This window comes from Alosa pseudoharengus, unplaced genomic scaffold (genome assembly GCF_046254945.1).
Source record: "Alosa pseudoharengus isolate Yale_2024_CS ecotype anadromous, Long Island Sound unplaced genomic scaffold, YU_APseudo_1.1 YU_APseudo_1.1_scf_12, whole genome shotgun sequence".
Classification (NCBI taxonomy): Eukaryota; Metazoa; Chordata; class Actinopteri; order Clupeiformes; family Clupeidae; genus Alosa; species Alosa pseudoharengus.
In genome coordinates, this window is record NW_027468587.1 from 27,712,090 (window position 1) to 27,732,556 (window position 20,467).

Genomic DNA, 20,467 nt, shown 5'->3' on the forward strand with positions numbered 1-20,467 from the left:
CAATGAAAGCACACCATTCATGTTCACTGCTGGCTCCTTGGCTATCAATTTGGTAACTATAGCGGGCTATTTGACGTCTTTAGAACACTAAACATATCGGAGGTGTCAAATGTTGACTTACTCCAGTCAAGATTTTTTGACATTAATCACTCCTATGATGTATTGCTATTGTCTATCCAAAGTAAAGTGCCTGTTTGGTTTCGACATAATTAGTGTGTGCAGTTGCGCCAGTAGATGGCAGCAGTCTCTAATTATGAGAATGCGAGGCGTTTGCTTTACTAAATGTCCAATTCCAAGTTCCCTTAGATTCTGTCATTTTACACCTGTTTTAGGCAAATCAGTTTACATTCCATGACTATTAGGCTGCTGACCTGTGAAAGATAACTCTTTATTTTATATCAGTGAAAATAGAAATGGTCAGAGCCTGTTAATTTCAGCACTTCAATGTGCTATAAAAACACATATGACTTAATATAGATATTCCGGTAAATTCAAAAGGGATCCCCAACATCTTGAATATCTCTGGCATCACCTTTGACAAGAAGCCGAAGATCGCGGCACGTGGAACTGGGGTGACAGGTGCACCATGGGATCGCTCCGATGTGAAATGTTTGAATTTGTTGGATCGAAGCAGGTGAGTGTGGGAAGGGCGTGACTGGGTCTGTGCAACTAGAACACATTACATCAACTCAACTGGATAGCTTGGCCAATGTTAATAATTCCACAGGGCTAATGCATACTTATAGTGCTTAAGTATCAGTTTTGACAGAAAACAGTCACTGGCCTATTTGGCATTGATGATTATTACACCTTCCGGCAAGGCTAGCTTCTAGCCAGCTAGCAATTTGTTTGTAACATTATAGCTCCAGACTAAAGACTTCCAAACCTGCCATTACAGTGAGCGAGATTAAAACCCAATACATAATATCCACACAACGTAAATTATCGAGTTAATTCAATTGTGACTACTTCGTTTGTTTCAAATAAGAGTTTGTTTATAGCAGCTCCCAGATATTAGGATGAAGTTAGCTTCTGGTAAGTTATGCTAATAGCATGCGCCATACCTTTTAAGGAGAGTGACGCCATGGAGCCTCTCCGAATGGAAACCGAGCAGAGTAAGTAGTATGGCTAACGCCAGTTTGTTAGCAGTCACTGCAAAAGCCCTCCGACACACTTGTTCTGTTAATCTTTTTTGGTTAATTATTATTCCTCAATGTTATCATGTGTTGTACTCTTCTTTGCGCGTTAGTGGAGCTTGTCGGCGTGACCCATGTTGGCGATGCCATCACCTTCTGGGGTCAGGTAAGTTCACCTCTGAGGTGATGTTGCTGTGTAGTGCCAATGGTGGTTTTGTGTGCTACAGGATTCTCTGATTAATGGAGTAACTGTAGTTTCTGTTGGACGGTAGAATGTGGACGACGAGAATGCGGTGGACGCGATTGTCAGAGCGCTGTGTGAGAAGTGCGATTCTGCGCCAAAGGTGCAGGGACCGACATCTACTCAGAAGGTAACTTAGCTGCTACTGTCGCATGTTAAAACTTGGCAAATGGAATTATCTTACTGATATGTAGCCACAGCAGTTGTTAACCTTCTTAAAATGAGGTCATATCAGATATTCTCAGTTTAGTCATCAGTTGAGCAGTGGCGTTAATGGTGGACACTGCACCTGGTGTATAATATCCAGCAGGGGAAATAAGTATTGAACACGTCAACATTTTTTCAGTATGTACACTTCCACTGAGGCTTTTTGCATGAAATGTTCACCAGACATTAGTATTAATTCAGAAAATCTACCCATATAAAAAGATCCAAACATTAAGTCCATAACATTCAAGATTGTCTATTACATCTCATTTATGAGCATAAGAGAGTAAATCTCTTGTTGTCTGTTGTGATTTTTGCTCCTCAAAAAAGAAATAAGAAGTAAATAGTATGTTTCCTTTGCTGAATGCTTTGGATCGTTGTTCTGCTGGAAGGTCTAGCCATAGACTGTATATATAGAACGGTCTATGGGTCTATAGCCATGTCTCATCCTCATCATCCTAATGGATGGCAAGATTCTCCTGGAAAAAAATGACATTCGTCATTCCTTCAGCTGTATGATCTCTGCCAGTACCATGAGATGAAAAATAGCCCCACGCCGTGATGCCTCCACCTCCAAACCTCACTGTTGTGGTATTTTTAGTGTGATGTACAGTGCTATTTGTCCTCCAAACATGGTGTGTAGTATGACATCCAAAAAGTAAAATTTTGTTCTAACTTGACCAAACTACATTCTCTCAGTATTTCATAGGCTTGTTCAAATGTTGTGTAGCAAGCTTTAAACAAGTTTCGACATGTTTTTATTCAGCAATGGAGTCATGTTGAGTGAGTGTGCAAAGAGTCCATGGTGGTGGAGTGCACTGCCTATGATGTTACTCTGTAACAATTGTACCTGCTGCCTCCAAGTCTTTCTGGAGCTTTCTCCAAGTGGGCCTTGGCTCTTGGGCTTACTCCTGTGCATGGCTGGTTGATGATGCAGTGATGTTCCTTCCACTTGCATATAATGACTCCAATGCTGCTTACTGGAAGATTCTAAAGTTTTGAAATGCATCTGTAACCAGTTCCATTGAAATGCTTTTTGCAACAATAAGGTTGCAAAGGTTTTGGGAGAGCTCTTTGGTTTTACCCATCATGAAATGTTTCTTCTGTGACACTTTGCTAACAAAACCTTTTATAGTCCATCTGTACTAACTCTGCTTATATTAATTTGCACAGATAGGAGGGATGATTGCTGTCTAACTACTTATAGATTCCAGCTCCATATGTGTGGGTTACCTGAGTTAATACTAATGTCTTTTGAAAATGTCATGCGAATAGCCTCACTGGAAGTATACTTACTGAAAAAAATGTTGACGTTCAATACTTATTTTCCCCTGCTGTATACATAGTGCATGTTCTGCTGTGTGTTCTATGTGTAGATCTATGCAGCGCGGTACTCTGAGGACCAGTTCTGGTACCGCTGCATGTTCTAATGTTCTGCTGTGTGTTTTATGTGTAGATCTATGCAGCGCGGTACTCTGAGGACCAGTTCTGGTACCGCTGCATGTTCTAATGTTCTGCTGTGTGTTTTATGTGTAGATCTATGCAGCACGGTACTCTGAGGACCAGTTCTGGTACCGCTGCAGAGTGCAACAACAGCAAACAGAGGACAAGGTTAGTAGAACCCACTGCACCAGCGAACCAAGTCACATGCCCACTGCACTAGAGAACCAAGTCACACGCCCACTGCACTAGAGAACCCATTCTGATGAGACACAGTCACACGCCCACTGCACTAGATAACCCAGATAACACAACCGTGACTGGTGTTGACATAATGGGACTCACTGACACACAATCTCACATCAGAGTACCAAGCCCCTGGCCTAGTTCTAATGGACAACTTACACACATCACACTCACTCACTCTCTATCTCTCTCTCTGTCTCTCTCTCTCTCTCTCACACACCCACATTCTAGGATTATTATTATTGTAACGGTTTTTCAAATTTGTTCTTTGTCTGCCGTACATACTCCATAGCACCCCCTTATGTCACTGCGACTCTTAGTTGGCATATTGTTTTAGCTACACACACCAATGCTGTGTTCTATTTGTCTTCTAGCGAACTCAGAGCTTGTAAGTGACGTTATGTCAGTGGTAAAAATACGAGCTGTTTGCGTTTTATTTGTCAACCAGCTGCATTACCATCTGTTAGCAATGGGCTATTGTTAGCAGTTGTTACTATCCAGTTTGTACAAAGCATTTCACAGTGTTATACCCAAAAAAAACGTCATAGCATCATAGCGACAGATATAGGTTGGACACTATTGTTTCTATGACTTAAATCCAACAGAACGGCTAATAAACAGCATATAAGGCTTGCACTGTTAACGGGCGCAGCCATCTTGGAAATTCAAACTCGTAGTACTCTGAATTGACTGAGCTGACGAGTCGCAGTAGAACTTCAGAGGACGTGAAAACAGTTAATTCTCCCTTGTTGAGTATGGTCAATGTAAATTAATAATAAAAATGTTTGAATTTGTTGGATCGAAGCAGGTGAGTGTGGGAAGGGTGTGACTGGGTCTGTGCAACTAGAACACATTACATCAACTCAACTGGATAGCGTGGCCAATGTTAATTCCACAGGGCTAATGCATACGTATAGTGCTTAAGTATACAGTTTTGACAGAAAACAGTCACTGGCTTATTTGGCATTGATGATTATTACACCTTCCGGCAAGGCTAGCTTTTAGCCAGCTAGCAATTTGTTTGTAACGTTATAGCTCCTTAGTTAGACTAAAGACTTCCAAACCTGCCAGAACAGTGAGCGAGATTAAATCCCAAAACATAAAAAAAAAAAAATAGTAACTCGATTTCGCCTATTTCAATTCTGTGCTGTTGCGTTTCTCTCGAGCCACGAGGGGCATTAGCAGGCTAGTCATTGTTATTGTTTTGTGCTACATTAGCCTCTTTAGCAAACCGGCTCGAAAACAAATTGTTACATTGTTTTGCACGCACAGCCAGACCGTGCAATGCATGACTTGGTGAACGGATTGAAGCAGCAATGTAATTAGTGTGTAAGAGCATTGCATTGACATTAAAATGACCAACACAGTACAAATACAAAGAAAATACATGTCATCTTATCTCAACTCTGGGCGCAACCATGTTTGTTGTAAGGTCGTATGGCCACCTCGGGGTACCCTCAAGAGCTCTGAATTAAATGGGGCGTGCCTCTGTGAAATGCCGCAAGAAAGCTGGGTAATTTACACATTCCAACTCAGGCGGGGGACTTACGAGACAAATGGAAAGACCCATAGGTTTACAGTAATACATTAACATGCATTGTTTGACATGCCTCAAACTTCACAGATTGTTAATTATTATGGTAAAAGATGATATTTTTATGCCCACAAGGCATATCTTGCATAGTGCCACCATCTGGCAACAGATATAATGGCTATTACACTGGTGATCAATTTTGACGCACTTCTCCTAGGTGGTTGATCAGAATCATGTCAAAATTAGAGGACATGATATCAAGATGTGGTTGATGTTGAATAGTCAAGGGATTGTTGATATGTTGAAATGTGTCAAAATGGTGATGCAATTAATATAAATATCTCGCTGAATAAACACAAAATGTGTCTTAAGTCACAATGTATTGGCTGAAACTTCACAGTTTATTGATTATGAATTCAGTTGATTAGAAATGATGATATTCACATACCCAAAATGCATGTCTGGCATAGCGACACCACCTGCCAACAGATAGATTAGCTATTTTACTGATCTTATCTCTACCATTTTCATCAGATTTGTTTCACATTTGGCGTATGCACTTACAGCTTTCCTGATTTTATATTATGGTGGGGTGGGGGCCATGTAGACTGAAATTAATGGTTCCCATGGGCGAAATGAATGGTTTCCATGGGTGAAAACTCATGAAATGTGGCAAGGACACAGATTTGGCCCAGGGTGTGGCCCAGGGACTCCATAGCGCCACCTTATGTCATTGAGTCTTGTGGTCAGTAAATAGTTTCACCCACACAGAACAGAAGTTGTTAGAGTTGTGGACCTCCCTAAGACAGTTCGATCCCCGACCAGTAGGAAAAATGTGGGCGGAGGAAGTGGTTGAGCACTGCTCTCCCATGCCCACATCCATGGCTGAAGGGCACCTAACCCCTCACTGCTCCTTGAGTGCCACTGTAGCAAGGTAGCTCACTGCTCCGGGTTAGTGTGTGCTTCACCTCACCGTGTGTTCACTGTGTGCTCTGTGTGTGATCTGTGTGTTCACTAATTCACGGATGGGATAAATGCAGAGACCAAATTCCTTGTATACGCAAGTATACTTGGCCTAGAAACCTGATTTACATGTACATTTTTACATTTACATCAAGATAATTTGGGCATGTATCATATTGCAGTAAATGAAAATGTTTTTGGTAATTTGCTCTCAGAGGTGCAGTAGATGTTTTTGGTCAGAGTCAGATACATGTGTACATACATGTGTTAAGATGATTATCTTTCAATTTTGAAATGTTAGTGCGTGTTCATCCTGTGTGCTTTGGCCCTTGGTTTGGCATGCTTGACATTTGGCCCTTGAGCCAAACTTTTTTGGGAATCCCTGCTTTAGACTGACACCTGCAGTTTGGAATACAGAGCGTACAAGGGAGAATTTGCCCCTAAGTGAACACCTGTATCTGTGTTCCTGTCGTTCCTGCGTTCCGTGTGTAGTTCCAGGTGTTCTACGTGGACTACGGGAACAGTGAGGAGGTGGAGCGCTCGGTTCTGGTGGAGCTTCCAGATGAGCTGCAGTCGGCACCGCTGGCCAAGAAGTACCGGTTCTGGGGGTTCCACATCCCCAGCGACCAGGACGCAGCGCGCCAAGAGCAGGTACACATACGCACGCACGCACACACACACACACACACGCACGCACACACACATGCGCGCGCGCGCACAAACACACACACACACACACACACACACACACACACACACACATGCTCGCGCGCACACACACACACACACACACACACACACACACACACACCCTAACGAACGATCAAACTTGTTATCATGCGAATACTTTTTGAATGACAAGCCCTCAAAGGTGATGTCTCTTCACATAATGAATTTATATCCATTTTTAGAGCTTTGCATAGGGGAAATTACACAAGATACATCTGATCTGATTGGATTTTTTAAAACAGGAAAATGTACTTCTATTCACTTAGTTTCACTAATGTGTGTGAAATACCAAAAGAGCCAATAATGTTGGAAGTTGAACAAAAATGATTGTTCACCGCGATGCTTAAAAGGGCTGTAGTTTTGGAACCATTAGTGATACAGATATACTATTTAAGATTTATGCACACTCACATACACACACATGGGGCAGCCGTGGCCTACTGGTTAGAGCTTCGGACTTGTAACCGGAGGGTTGCCGGTCGAACCCTGACCAGTAGGCACGGCTTAAGTGCCTTTGAGCAAGGCACCTAACCCCTCACTGCTCCCCGAGCGCCGCTGTTGTATCAGGCAGCTCACTGCGCCGGGATTAGTGTGTGCTTCACCTAACTGTGTGTTCACTGTGTGCTGAGTGTGTTTCACTAATTCGCGGATTGGGATAAATGCAGAGACCAAATTTCCCTCACGGGATCAAAAGAGTATATATACTTATATACTTATACACACACGCACACACACACACACACACACTCACATACATACACACACACACACACACACACACACACATACACACACATGTGTGGTGTGGCTGCAGAGTGAGCCTGTGGGCCTCAACACAGAGGGTGCATGTCATTGGGTGTGTATGTGTGTGATTGTTCCCAGGGCAAGACCTTCCTGCTGAACCTCATCAACGGTAAGAAGCTGCGACTGCGTAAGAAGTCGGTGTGCTTCGATGGCACCATCCTGGTGCAGGCGTACCAGGGGAACCTCAACGTAGGAGACGAGGTTCTGAAGATGCAGTTCGCCCGCTTCAGCGTTCCGCCTGGCGGCCGCGACGAGCCACTCTCCCCCCCGCGGCCCCCACAGGCCCAAGACGCTCTCTGGCCCCTTGTCCCGCTCGAACGGGCCGGGCAGGGAGATGCAGACAACTGCCTGCCCAGGCTGAGACCCACCCTCACCGAGCAGGCCCCACAGGTGTACAGGTAAATACTCACAGGTGCACAGGTAGGCCCCACAGGTGTACAGGTAAATACTCACAGGTGCACAGGTAGGCCACACAGGTGTACAGGTAAAAAATCACAGGTGTGCAGGTAGGCCCCACAGGTGTACAGGTAAATACCCACAGGTGCACAGGTAGGCCTCACAGGTGTACAGGTAAAAAATCACAGGTGCACAGGTAGGCCCCACAGGTGTACAGGTAAATACCCACAGGTGCACAGGTAGGACCCACAGGTGTACAGGTAAATACTCACAGGTGCACAGGTAGGCCCCACAGGTGTACAGGTAAATAATCACAGGTGCACAGGTAGGCCCCACAGGTGTACAGGTAAATACCCACAGGTGCACAGGTAGGCCCCACAGGTGTACAGGTAAAAAATCACAGGTGCGCAGGTAGGCCCCACAGGTGTACAGGTAAATACCCACAGGTGCACAGGTAGGCCTCACAGGTGTACAGATAAATACCCACAGGTGCACAGGTAGGCCCCACAGGTGTACAGATAAATACCCACAGGTGCACAGGTAACAGGTAGGCCCCACAGGTAAATACCCACGGGTGTACAGGTAAGCCCACCCTCACTGAGCAGGCCTCTCATGTGTACAGGTATAATATGCTGAAATTTAAATAAATTATAGATTTGACCAGCTTTCAAAATGAGCCCTTAAACTGACTAAAATCCACAGGGCTTAAAGTATTCCGGCACTGTGCGTGTTGTTCCTGAGGAAGAAAAGTCAGGAAATCATTAGTGAGGTTTTGCTTCTAACCAGAAGTGCAAAAAAGCAGAAAAGTGCAATGTGATATACAAAGTATAAACAGGTGATGCATAGGCAGGACAAGAAATTAGAAGTATGTGTCTTAGCTGTCCCTTTCATCAGTCCATATATGTAACCTATAATATGCAAATATGCTGTGTAACTAGGCTATGTGATTCTATTTAGAAAATGTAAAACTGATTTCAGTACAGATATATGGTAATTGGTGTTACAGGGCTCTACACTAACATTTTTTTTCAGGAGCACTTGTGCGCCCAAGTTAAAAAATTTAGGAGCACAGACAACAATTTGGGCACACAGTCAGTTCTGTACTTAACTTACACATAATCTAACATTATACTGCAGCTAACAGTTAAACATGCCAGTGCACCAATTGCGAATATTAAGAATGACTGACAACATTTAGGCTACAGGAAACAGGATTTTAAAGATCAGGGCCTACTTTATTTTCAGTCTGTTCTATTTTCCTACATTTTGTTAATGTAAAATAATATAATACATTGCCATATTTGCATTTAGCCTGTATATCAAGTATCCTGCCAAATGTAGGCTAATTTATTTATTTGTGAATCCATCTATAGCTAAACCAAATATGCCCATGGTGACCTATCTGACTGCATACTGCCTAATACTACTACTAAAACAGTCCATTTTCTCTTCCACAAAACCCAACATAGGCTAATCAAGGATATATATTTTATACTTTTAGTTTTTATTTGAAATATCTGCATTGATAGGGGCAGTAGGCAAACGTTAGGCCTACTTTCGTTTTGCACTTCAGCTTGTATTCGGTGTAAACAAACAAGCATGTGTGGAAGCCTGGAGTTGTCAGTAGCGTTCTACCTTTGAATAAAATGGGAGTATAACGGAGGCTACTTTTGTGCCGGTTCGCTACAGCTATATTTTGCATATTGCAGCCAATACGTCAACTGGGCTAAAAGGCATGTTAGGTTACCTTTCCTTCTCTCACTGCATTCTCAGAATCTCATCCTGTTCCTCCTATATCCAATGAATTCGGTGGATAGAAGAACTAATTTCTTTAATCTTTGCATCTTGGCTGGCTAGTCAAACTTTCCGCTTTTTCTGCGTGCTCTTGGATTTGATAGAAGCGACTACTAGCGAGTCACAACGCGAAACTGCTAACGTTGATGGGAGGTGTAGTTTTTATGCTGCATTCGCGATGTGATTCTATGGTTTGCACCAGTAATGTTGCGGTGTATTTTGTAGACAAACATTGACATGGTTAGAAGTCATTCGCACCAGTGCGCCTAAATATTTTTTTGCACTCGCACGGCATCATTTTTACTCGCATGTGCGAGTGAAATGGGCGCACTGTAGAGCCCTGTGTTACTATAACCCCTTCTTTCTCATATTTCTTATTTGTTCATCCTTATGTCCCACCTCCTCTTATGTCCTGATCAATCACGGGAAGGAAATGAGGAGAGAATGCAATGAGCAATCAAGGACAGACAGATATGCGAAATGAGGTCCTGGTGACTCATGAGACGTCAATTACTGATGATGCGGAATCACCCCTGGTTATACAGTGATTAAGATCAATCATCGAAACATTATTGTTAATGATAATTTAGCATAGTAAGATCTTTTTTTGGTCCAACTGGTTATTTATCGTCTTTTATAAACCGCTAGGAACACACACAGTTGAACTCTTGGATCAAAGTCTGTAGTGGTGATTGTGACGAGCACACGCGCACACACACATACATAGACACACGCGCACACACACATACAGACACACGGGCACACACACATACAGACACACACACACACAGAAGCAGATAAAGGGCCAGCTGAATACAGATAATTAACTGTTTTTTTATAATGTGAACAACAGCCATGCATCAGGCCTGATGAAGTTGATGGTGGTTGTTCTTGATTGTGTGTAAAATGTGATTTAGTGCTGACGCAAAGCTCTCTTACTAGATCGTGTGTGTGTGTGTGTGTGTGTGTGTGTGTGTGTGTGTGTGTGTATGAGCTGACATTGATGGACGTTAATGAAAATGATAGTGGTGCTTGATTAAGAACCTGGCAGCTTTAAGAACTTAATGGAATGTTATTAAATGACACGGTGAGTCCAGTGTGTGTGTGTGTGTGTGTGTGTGTGTGTGTGTGTGTGTGTGTGTGTGTGTGTGTGTGTGTGTGTGTGTGTGTGTGTGTGTGTGTGTGTGTGTGTGTGTGTGTGTGTGTGTGTGTGTGTTAGGGAGAAGAGCACAGCAACCAGTCTGCTACCTGCCAACTCTCTGAAGAAACAGGTTGAGATGGAGCTGCTGGAAGAGAGTGAGCAGTTAAGAGAGGAGTTACAGGTATCAAATACAGTGTGTACACACACACACACACACACACACACGCATGCATGCGCCGCACCTGAGAACCCAGCCTGATACACACATGCATGCACACGCATAAAGACAAGAACTACTGGAAGAGAGTGAACAGCTAAGGAATGAGTTACAGGAACCACACACACATACAAACACTCATAGATGCACTACCATACTATTACTTACGTGTGCGTGCGTGTGTTTAGCGGCTGCAGAAGGAGGTTCAGAGTGCAACCGAGGAGAAAAAGGACCTACAGGAGGAGAAGAGCTTTCTACAGCAGAGAGTTCAAGACCTGAACTCACAACTACAGGTACACACACACATACACACAACTGCAGCAAAACCTATTTTCCCAGGGCTCCAGACTAAGTGCGTTGGTTGCACTGGTGCGCCTAACTACCTGTTTTATTTAGGTGCACCAGCACAAAATGTAGGTGCACCCAAATGTTACATCGCGTCACCTTTAACGCCACAATTTCAAGGTCACCTTGTTATCGCTCCCCAATATACATTCTGAGCTGTTGTCAGAGCATGGACCGGGAATGACCGTATTGGGCGGAACAGCACTTTTCTTACAAAAAAAAACCCTCTATGGGTCTCTTCTCTTCATTTTTCGTTGGCTGTTTTGTCGCTTTTATTTCCTTTATCCATTGCTGATTCTTTGGTCGCAATTTCAAACACACACACACAGCCCGGAGCAGCGTACAGGAATATCTGGACCACAGCCAATCAGAGGCAAAGACCCGCCCCATCTCTGTCTCTGGTTTAGACCACGATATGATCTTTCCATGAGTGTGGCACGGACCGGGAATGACCGTATTGATTTGATTTGGGAATAACTGTATTGATTTGATTTGGAAATGACAGTATTGATTTGATTTGGGGGCCCCACCACCTTGACGCCATCAGTAATATTGAATATTGTGTGATCATTCACATCAGTGGCGATCATAGACTCTGCTCGACCCTCCACACACACGCGCACACACACACGGAAAATTGTGGCTTGTCTTTTGTTTCTATTTCATATTTTGAAATGCATAAACTTTATATATGTTGTTAATAATTTATAGTATTTTATGATCTGCATAATTACTAATAGCTACAAATATTTACAGGGTGTCCGCGGGGTTGTAAAAGGTATTAAAAGGTAGTAAATGAAATTAGCCAAATTTAAGGCCATTTAAAAGTATTGAAAAGTAATAAACGTCATCTGATGAGGTTTTCCATTTGTGTTAAGTGCAGGCCTATCTCCTAAAATTCGCGTGAATTTATTTATATTATATTACTTATGTGCGAGTAGGACCTGAGCGATATGTCAGTGTGTGTTCGCGGTAAAACTTAGCGCCCCCTCAAACTGGATATATGGCTGGCTTGCTGCCAAACTTGTTGCCAAAAGTTCGCTACTATTGACAAAGTCATGGGAAAAAGTAATTTTTTGGACATTTGGTTAGAGTACTCGAGATTCAAAGACTGGCTTAGGCTAGTTGGCAACAGCCAAGAGGCTTATTGCCACGTCTGTAAAAAGACAATTAATGTCTATGTAGCCTACTAGCCAGCAAACAAGAATGTGCGGAGGTGGAAGAGTCGACTGCCTGGCTCAGTGGCTCATCGGCCACGTAGGGCTACTGTCTCTCCACATAAATATGCGTCATTGAAGCTATCAGCATGTCTACGCTACCAGCTGTCATTGTCATCCAAAAAAGTAATAATTTGCGCCATCGCGTTTTCAATGACATAGGCTGTAAGAGCAGCAGACATAGGCTACTGTATGTAGGCCTAGTTCACAATAACCCCTTTTCAAATTAAAAGTCCCCATAAAGGCAGAAGGCCTTTTCATTCAAACAAATATATAATTAAATGAAAGGGGAAAAAACAAGAATATAACATGTAAACATTATGCACATGTTATAAGGGGTTATTTGCAATGAGCTACCCCTGCCTTGACTACAGAATAGAGGTAAAACATAGGCCTGACAGTGTTGCTTTGTTTAGGCTATAAGATAAGGTTTAGGCTATAGGCTAAGATTTAAAATGTTCTACCCTCAGTAAATGTCATGTTAAGGTTAGTTTAACAGGTGTGACCTTTACATTATTCAAAGCTTGCTCAGGAGCTATAGGCCCTAGGCTTACTCCCTTGATGTAGTATGTGATGAGATCTAAGTCCCAATAGACTTGCTTAAAATTAGTTGAATATAACAACCTGTGTATGTTTTTATAGGCTGTATTGTAATATGCTATCAATATATTATAATATATTTTAACTCAATTTATCAATTAGTTTCCACAAAATTCCCCAGAAGTCATCATTTAAGGGGTTATTTTTCAACATTTTCGTCACGGGGATCATGCAGGCCCAAAAGTATTTTATCACATTCTCCAGCAGCACCCAATCAATAATTTGTATTTTTGTAAAATGTGACCACCTATTTTTGAATGTGAAACCTTGACTGGTAAAGTATATGAGACAGCAAGAGTGTGTGTGTGTATGTGTACTGCGTATGGTCGTGGGCCTATTTGGAAAAAAGTCCAGTAAACCTTTTCTGATTTTCACTTGTCATTTTGTCTTGATTGAGATAGAATGATAGTGAAATAAAGAGTGAAGTGCTGGAGAAGTGGTGTGTGCTCTTCCTACACATAATTAAATAACTTTTTATCTTGGGTTAGGATTAAATAACATAATTGTGTATAGGCCAGTGTTTTTATTGAAGCAAAAAAGGAACAAAGTATCCAGTAACTTTATACTTGATTTGAATTGTAAGCATTGCTACACTTTCTTACTCAGAAAGTTAAAGGGAAACTTGGCAGGATTTCCCCCTCTGCTGGAGAAATTGCACATTGTGCTATTTCAAACTGTGTGAAAAGGTAACGATAAAGCACATGGATTTGTTTACAAGCTAGTGAACTGTTAGCATAAGTTTGGCAGAACTATGTGGATGTTACAACGTAAGAAACACGCTTTAAAACGAGTTTCTTGTTTCTCACTTCTCTTTCCGGGACGGTAGTCTCAATGTTGCAAGGTTGGTTTTCCGCCTGGGGACGCTAGGCGCAGCGGGGAAAGTCACCATTTTCACCGGAACAGGTCATTTAACCATCCAAATGATTTCTAAACGGGTTTATTAAGTTGAAATAGTTGCCAAGTTCCCCTTTAAGTAACAAAATTACAGTAATCTGTTACTTTATAATTGGTTACCCCCAACACTGAATTTCGAAAGGTTGCCGCTAGTTGCAGCTCGAAGTCGTGTTGGTATTAAAAAATATTGTGAAGGTATTAAAAAAGGTATTAAAAGGTATTATATTCAATTTAAGAATTTCTGTATATACCCTGATCCAAGTTAAGTAACTAATCGGATCCTTCATTACAATCTAGCAATGTAAAAATAAACTTATATCATGGGTAATAATGCTTGATCAACGTTCCAAACAAAGAAGCAAAACCAGCAGGCGAGTTTGCCAAACAAACGCATTAGCTTGCTAGAACATATTGGGGAAAATACCGCTCTCAACTGAATGGTACAGCAGAGATGAGGTGCACTCTCACAACATGAATGATTGGCATCGCCAATGTTTTGTGACCTCAAAATAGGGTCATCTGCCAAAAAAGTTCGGGAACCCCCTGGTCTAAAGACTCACCATGCATTTAGACAAGAAATTCTCTTACAGAGTGTGCGTGCGTGCGTGTGTGTACATGGATGGAATTGGGGAGATTTTGGCTGTCTGTCCACTTAAAGATGGTGGGGGATTATAAAGTGTGTGTGTGTGTCAGAAAGGATGCTTAGTTATTCCACTAATACAGCAATTAGAGAGAGAGAGAGAGAGAGAGAGCGCTAATCTAGTTGTTTTCTTTGGAAAATGAAGCAGCAGTTTCAGCAGGGGATTGCACAGACTGAGCGCGTGCAGAAGACTGCTGAGGTACAGGCGACTGGGGTGCAGACTGAGCACGTGCAGACACGTGAAACCCAGACTGAGCGCGTGCAGACGGCTGGAGTGCAGATACAGACTGAGCGCGTGCAGACAGCTGAGGTGCAGTCGAGTGAGGCACAGACTGAGCACATGCAGATGCCTCTCATGGAACAGCTGTCCTGTCTGGCCAACAAAGTGGAGTCAGTTCGGAGACTAAGGTAGACACACACACACATACACACATACACACACACACACACACATCAAAGGAGTCAGTTCGGAGACTTAAGGCACACACACACACCAAAGTGGAGTCAGATTGGAGACTTAGGTACACACATATGCACATGCGCACACACACACACACAGCTGTCCAGCTGAACAGAACAGCTGTCCTGTCTGGCCAACAAAGTGGAGTCAGTCCAGACACTTAGGTACACATAAACACACACACCCCAACCAAAGTGGACTCAGTCCAGACCTTAGGAACACATGCACACACACACATACAAAAGTGGACTCAGTCCAGACACTTAGGTACACATGCACACACACACACCACAGTGGAGTCAGTCCGGATGTGACACCAAACACCAAGTGCGGTGAGTTAGTTACACCCCTGTGTATTTGTGTGTGTGTGTTGCAGAGCCAGCAACTCTAGCAGTACAGTGGTAGACACACTCCTGGAAGCTGTAGATGTCGTCGTTGGCAACCGCATCTCTGCCCCTGCTGTCATGGAAACGTTGGAGGTGGCATGGGCGGAGTTTGAAAATGCTCAGGAGAAGCTGAAGAGCTACAGCCAGGTGAGCTCACCTGGATTACCCAGTAGGGGTGTACGTTTTGGATCTTTTTTGTCACCGATAGTCGACACTCTTTAATCGACTATTGACTGTTAACTGATAAGAAAATGTAGAACAGATAAGTGACTGTGACATAAACAAAAACAAAGCTTAAGAAATTAGAAGTGATTTAAGTGTTAACAATTCACAACTTATTTTATTAATGAGCAAGAAGTTGCGCGATGAACAAAACATTTAATCCTCCAGCGCAAAAGCGCTTAAACAGCAGGTCCAGCAGCCTTTATTTTGTGTTAGATGGAAAATATTTGTAAACTCCGGCCTATTAACAGCAAGTAGCCTAAGCAGACAGACTTTCATATAAGCATGTTCGAGTGCTGTAATGAAAAGCTGTTCCGCTATCAGGTTTATTTAATCTAATTAATGATCCATAGCCAATAATAATAACACGGGGGTCCGGGGGATTTGTTTTCTTTTGTGGTTGCTAATCACACTATTTTAACGTGTTTTGAGAGGGACAGGCCCATCTTTTGTTTGACGCATGTCACGTTAGTTACCCCATGCATTAAAACAAATGTCACTGCTTGAATAACTGAAAAACATACTGAACATGGACATTGTCATAGTTCACAATGCCAATGAAAATGTTTAGCCTACTTGGTTTCTGACAGAAATTATGTTTTGTGCCAACATATTGTAGAAACACAACTACCGCCTTTATTTGGTGAACGGAGGTGCAAATCATCTCCTTTACTTTCTTTAGTTATTATATAGTCTAAGATCCACTTTAACCACAACTGCATACAAAACGTTTTGCCATCGCCACATTTACAAATATGCTATAATGCAATTTACCTTCATTATCAGTGATACTTTTTGCTTCGAATCGCAATTGAGTGCGCATTTAATGTAACATGCCACATGATTTCCAAAAGGCCTTTAGACAGGCTCATTTCTGACTTCACTAGACTATTATTGCATTTGTTTATGTTGTAAGACGTGAAGAAATGAAGGACATCGGCAATAGCCTAGGCTACGCACAAATTCATCATTCACTAAATGGACACAGAGACTCTTTGTTTTTCTTTTGCTATTGTTGAGTCGGATCTGCTCCACCTTTCCACCAAGTTTTGCAGAAATTGTGCCTTTTGTGAATTGTGATTTTTGCGATATTGTTGACAGAAACTATTTGTGTGGTGCAACCTGTTAAATATTAATGGTTCATAAACTCCAACGTAGTGCCAATTTAGGTTGAAACTAAACTAAGATGGAACTTACGTTCAACTTACGTACAAATGTAATGAATTGTAATGTAGCCTAACTTGTGCAATGGGCTGAGGTGCAGTGGCTGCAGGACTAGAGCAAGCGAGAGATGCAAGAGTGGAGAACAGCTCATGCGCATGCTAGAGATTATTATTTATTTATTTTTAAAGGGCCAGTACAAATGACCTCGCGGGCCGGACTTGGCCCGCGGGCTGCCAATTGAAGAGCCCTGGCCTATAGCCTATTCCAACCATGAGTAGCCTATAGCGGACAACTTGACTGATTTTTATTCAGAAATAGCTGTGGAGTCTATTGCCTGAGACTCGCTGTGGAGAAACCTGCTCTGATGGCACTAATGTTCCCTGAATGCCAAGGTAACTTCTAGTGGCCAGTCTCGGGGAACTGATTAGCTCTGATTAGACCGGTCAGGAGGATTCATGCGCAATGAGGAGGATTGTCTCTGATTTAGGCGTCCACATTCTGTGCGTTTACCACGCTGCAAACTTGTTATTTATTTTTTTAGCAGTTTAACTGATGGTATTAATCAGTTAAAAAACTTCTTATCGGTTATCTGCCAAACGGTGAATTATGAACACCCCTATTACCCAGCATGCCGTAGCGCTGCGTGATCTGTGTGTGTGTGTATGGTGTGTTTGTGTGTGTGTGGCTTATCAACATAATACACGTTACTGTGGATCAGAAATCTACATGCCCTCAAGCTTGGCTGTTATTCTGCCCTGGTTTTGGAACTGATTCTGTGTGTGTGTGTTTGCAGAGAGAGGAGTTGGGGGCTCTCATGGCCTTTCGGGACCGGCTGCGTGAGGAGCTCTCGATCGCCGTGGAGACGTTCCTGCAGGAGACCAACAAGTTACCCATCACTGAGCGCACACACACACTGGAGGTACTTGTGTATGTGTGTCTTAAGCTCTATGTATGTGGGGGGGGGGTGTATTAGTGTGTGTGTCTTTATGTATGTGTGTGTGGCGGGGTGTATTAGTGTGTGTGTATGCTGTCCATGTCTCTGAGTGAGTATGCATGTATTAATAACTGTGTGTGTGTGTGTCGTGTCGTGTCTTCTGTTTGTTTGGGCAGACGTCTCGTCATCTAATCCAGTTTGACCAGCAGCTCCTCGTGTGTGTGTGTGTGTGTGTAAAAGAGACCTGGTTATCTAATCCAGCATCTCCTGAGTGTGTGCAGAATTGGGCCAGACCGAGTGTGTAAACTCTGATAAAAGCCCCAAAACTCTCAAGTGAACACGCACACACTGTCTCTCTCGCACATACACACACACACACAGACTTATTGTGAAGGTTATTATAGCACACCTGCAGAAAAGAGCTTTAATGTTATGTTATGTATAGCTATACATATGCATGCCTCTATTCTATAAACATTACCACACACACACACACTTAGCCACACGTGAGTGTTTGATGTCTGTGTTGCTGTGTGTGTTAGGAACTGCTGAAGAGTATGCGTGGTGTGTGCGCGGCGGGTGCAGTGGGCAGCGTTCTCCAGCAGGGGGCGTTTGAGGAGCTGCGTCACCGCAGGAGTCTGAGCCAGAAACAGAACGGAGGCGTCTGTCATAACACTGACCGCACCCTCTCCAACCTGCGCATCTACCTGACCAACAGCCTGGACCAGGTGAGTCACACCCCTCTACCTGACCGCCAGGTGAGTCACACGCGAGTCCTGACTGTTAACTTGGATCAGGTGAGTCAGGAGAAGGGGTCAAGTAGCACCAATCAGATGGCTCCTCACTAAAGGGTGAATAACCCTCTAGTGTCACAGTACTGATAAACTGTGTGTGTGTGTGTGTGTGTGTGTGCGTGTTCCAGTTGCTGTGTGTGTCGGAGCAGGTTCCTGCGTGTGTATCAAATGTGTGTGAGGGGGTGGACATGATGCTTCTACTGGCAGAATCGGCTGTAGCTCGGGAGCTGGAGCAGTCATCATCTGTACAAGTGAGTGCTACTGCTGTCTATCTCACAGACACACACACACACACACACACACACAATAATATGCATGCCTAAAGAGACACATACACACAATATACACTTAACCCCTTTTGGCTGAGGATAATGGTGTGTGCGTGCGTGCGTGCGTCCGTGTCTGTCTGTCTCTCTGTGTGTTCTTCAGGACCAGAGCCATGTAGACTCCCAGCTGATCTCCGCTACTCAGCACAGCCTACTGCAGCTCATTCAGACAGAACTGGCTCTGCTCAGAGACATCAGAGACAAACACACTCTCTGCTCTCAGGTGTGTGTGTGTGTGTTTATACACTTGAGTATGTAGAGGCTGAACAGTGACCATCTGGTCTAGAGACTAAATAGCTGTGTGTGTGTGTGTGTGTGTGTAGTTCAAGCAGCTGGCAGCACAGTGGCTGGTGGGTCCCCCTTCTCTAGCTGAGCTTCTGTCCATTAAGAAGCAGATCAGGAGCCTGAACACTCAGCTACACTGGAAACAGATGGAGGCTAGCGTTATGGAGGAGGTACACACACACACACACACACACACACACACACACACACTCGGCTATACTGGAAACAGATGGAGGCTAGCGTTATGGAGGAGGTACACACACATAGGCCTGTCACGATAAAAAATTTTGCTGGACGATAAATTGTCTCAGAAATTATTGCGATAAGCGATAATATTGTCGTTCTGAGAATTTTCCTCAGGAAGAGGAAGACGGCCCACTTGTTGTGTTTTTTTTTCCCCAACTGGGAAAACTGCAGCGGATGATTGTGTTTTAGATGCATATGCATGTTTGTTGTGTTGCCGCTTTTAATTGCGACTGTTTTCCAACAAATGCCACACACCGACTCGCACACGTTCAGTGGTTCACCACGGGCATTCGGTTTAAATCCGAAATGCTCCCACACTGCAGCTGTCGCGTTTGGCTTAGATACCAATTCCATCTTTTTTGTCTTTATTAGGCGTAGCCTACTCGAACTCGCAACTAGCTTTCTCTCTGCCTAGTGCCTACCGGTATACTTCTCACGCGGCTCTTTAGCTGCACTCTGTGGTAGGCTACGCCAGTAGTCCCGCCTCCCCACACACCATGCGACTGACAAGTGACTGACATGAGGTTCACTCATCGTTACTCTAAGGACCCGAGAGAGAGAGAGGGAGAGAGAGACGAGGAAAACAAACAAGCATGCAAATGGCATTTATCGCGGCCAGAAAAATTATCGAGCTAATTTTAATTATCATGCGATTATTTGATTTATTGAATATCGCGACAGGCCTACACACACACACACACACACACACACACACTCAGCTATGCTGGAAACAGATGGAGGCTAGCGTTATGGAGGAGGTACACACACACACACACACACACACTCGGCTATGCTGGAAACAGATGGAGGCTAGCGTTATGGAGGAGGTACACACACACACACACACACACACACACACACACACACACCCCCACACTCAGCTACGGTGGAAACAGATGGAGGCTAGCGTTATTGAGGAGGCACACACACACTAGGCTACACTGGACACACACTCTCTCAACTATTCTGGAAACAGATGGAGGCTAGCGTTCTGGAAGAGGTACACACGCGCTCGCACACAGACACAAAGACACACGTCATTGATGGAACTTTTGAAACAATGATGGAAAAATGTGAAGGCTGTTGGATAATTTTTACAGATTAGA

The 20,467-nt window shown here is 43.4% G+C and overlaps 1 protein-coding gene across 1 annotated transcript in view; it reads left to right on the plus strand.

Moving 5' to 3' along the window:
- The first annotated feature begins 1,084 nt into the window (after positions 1-1,084).
- The window catches only part of stk31 (serine/threonine kinase 31), a 38,020-nt gene continuing 18,637 nt past the window's right edge, over positions 1,085-20,467 (plus strand). Inside the window, exons 1-12 of the mRNA XM_076281267.1 lie at positions 1,085-1,115; positions 1,250-1,302; positions 1,409-1,507; positions 3,121-3,195; positions 6,260-6,418; positions 7,379-7,690; positions 11,037-11,141; positions 14,765-14,952; positions 15,381-15,537; positions 17,570-17,746; positions 18,253-18,468; positions 19,154-19,285. Coding sequence (XP_076137382.1) covers positions 1,085-1,115; positions 1,250-1,302; positions 1,409-1,507; positions 3,121-3,195; positions 6,260-6,418; positions 7,379-7,690; positions 11,037-11,141; positions 14,765-14,952; positions 15,381-15,537; positions 17,570-17,746; positions 18,253-18,468; positions 19,154-19,285 — 1,704 coding nt within the window. The remainder of the gene's footprint in view (positions 1,116-1,249; positions 1,303-1,408; positions 1,508-3,120; positions 3,196-6,259; positions 6,419-7,378; positions 7,691-11,036; positions 11,142-14,764; positions 14,953-15,380; positions 15,538-17,569; positions 17,747-18,252; positions 18,469-19,153; positions 19,286-20,467) is intronic.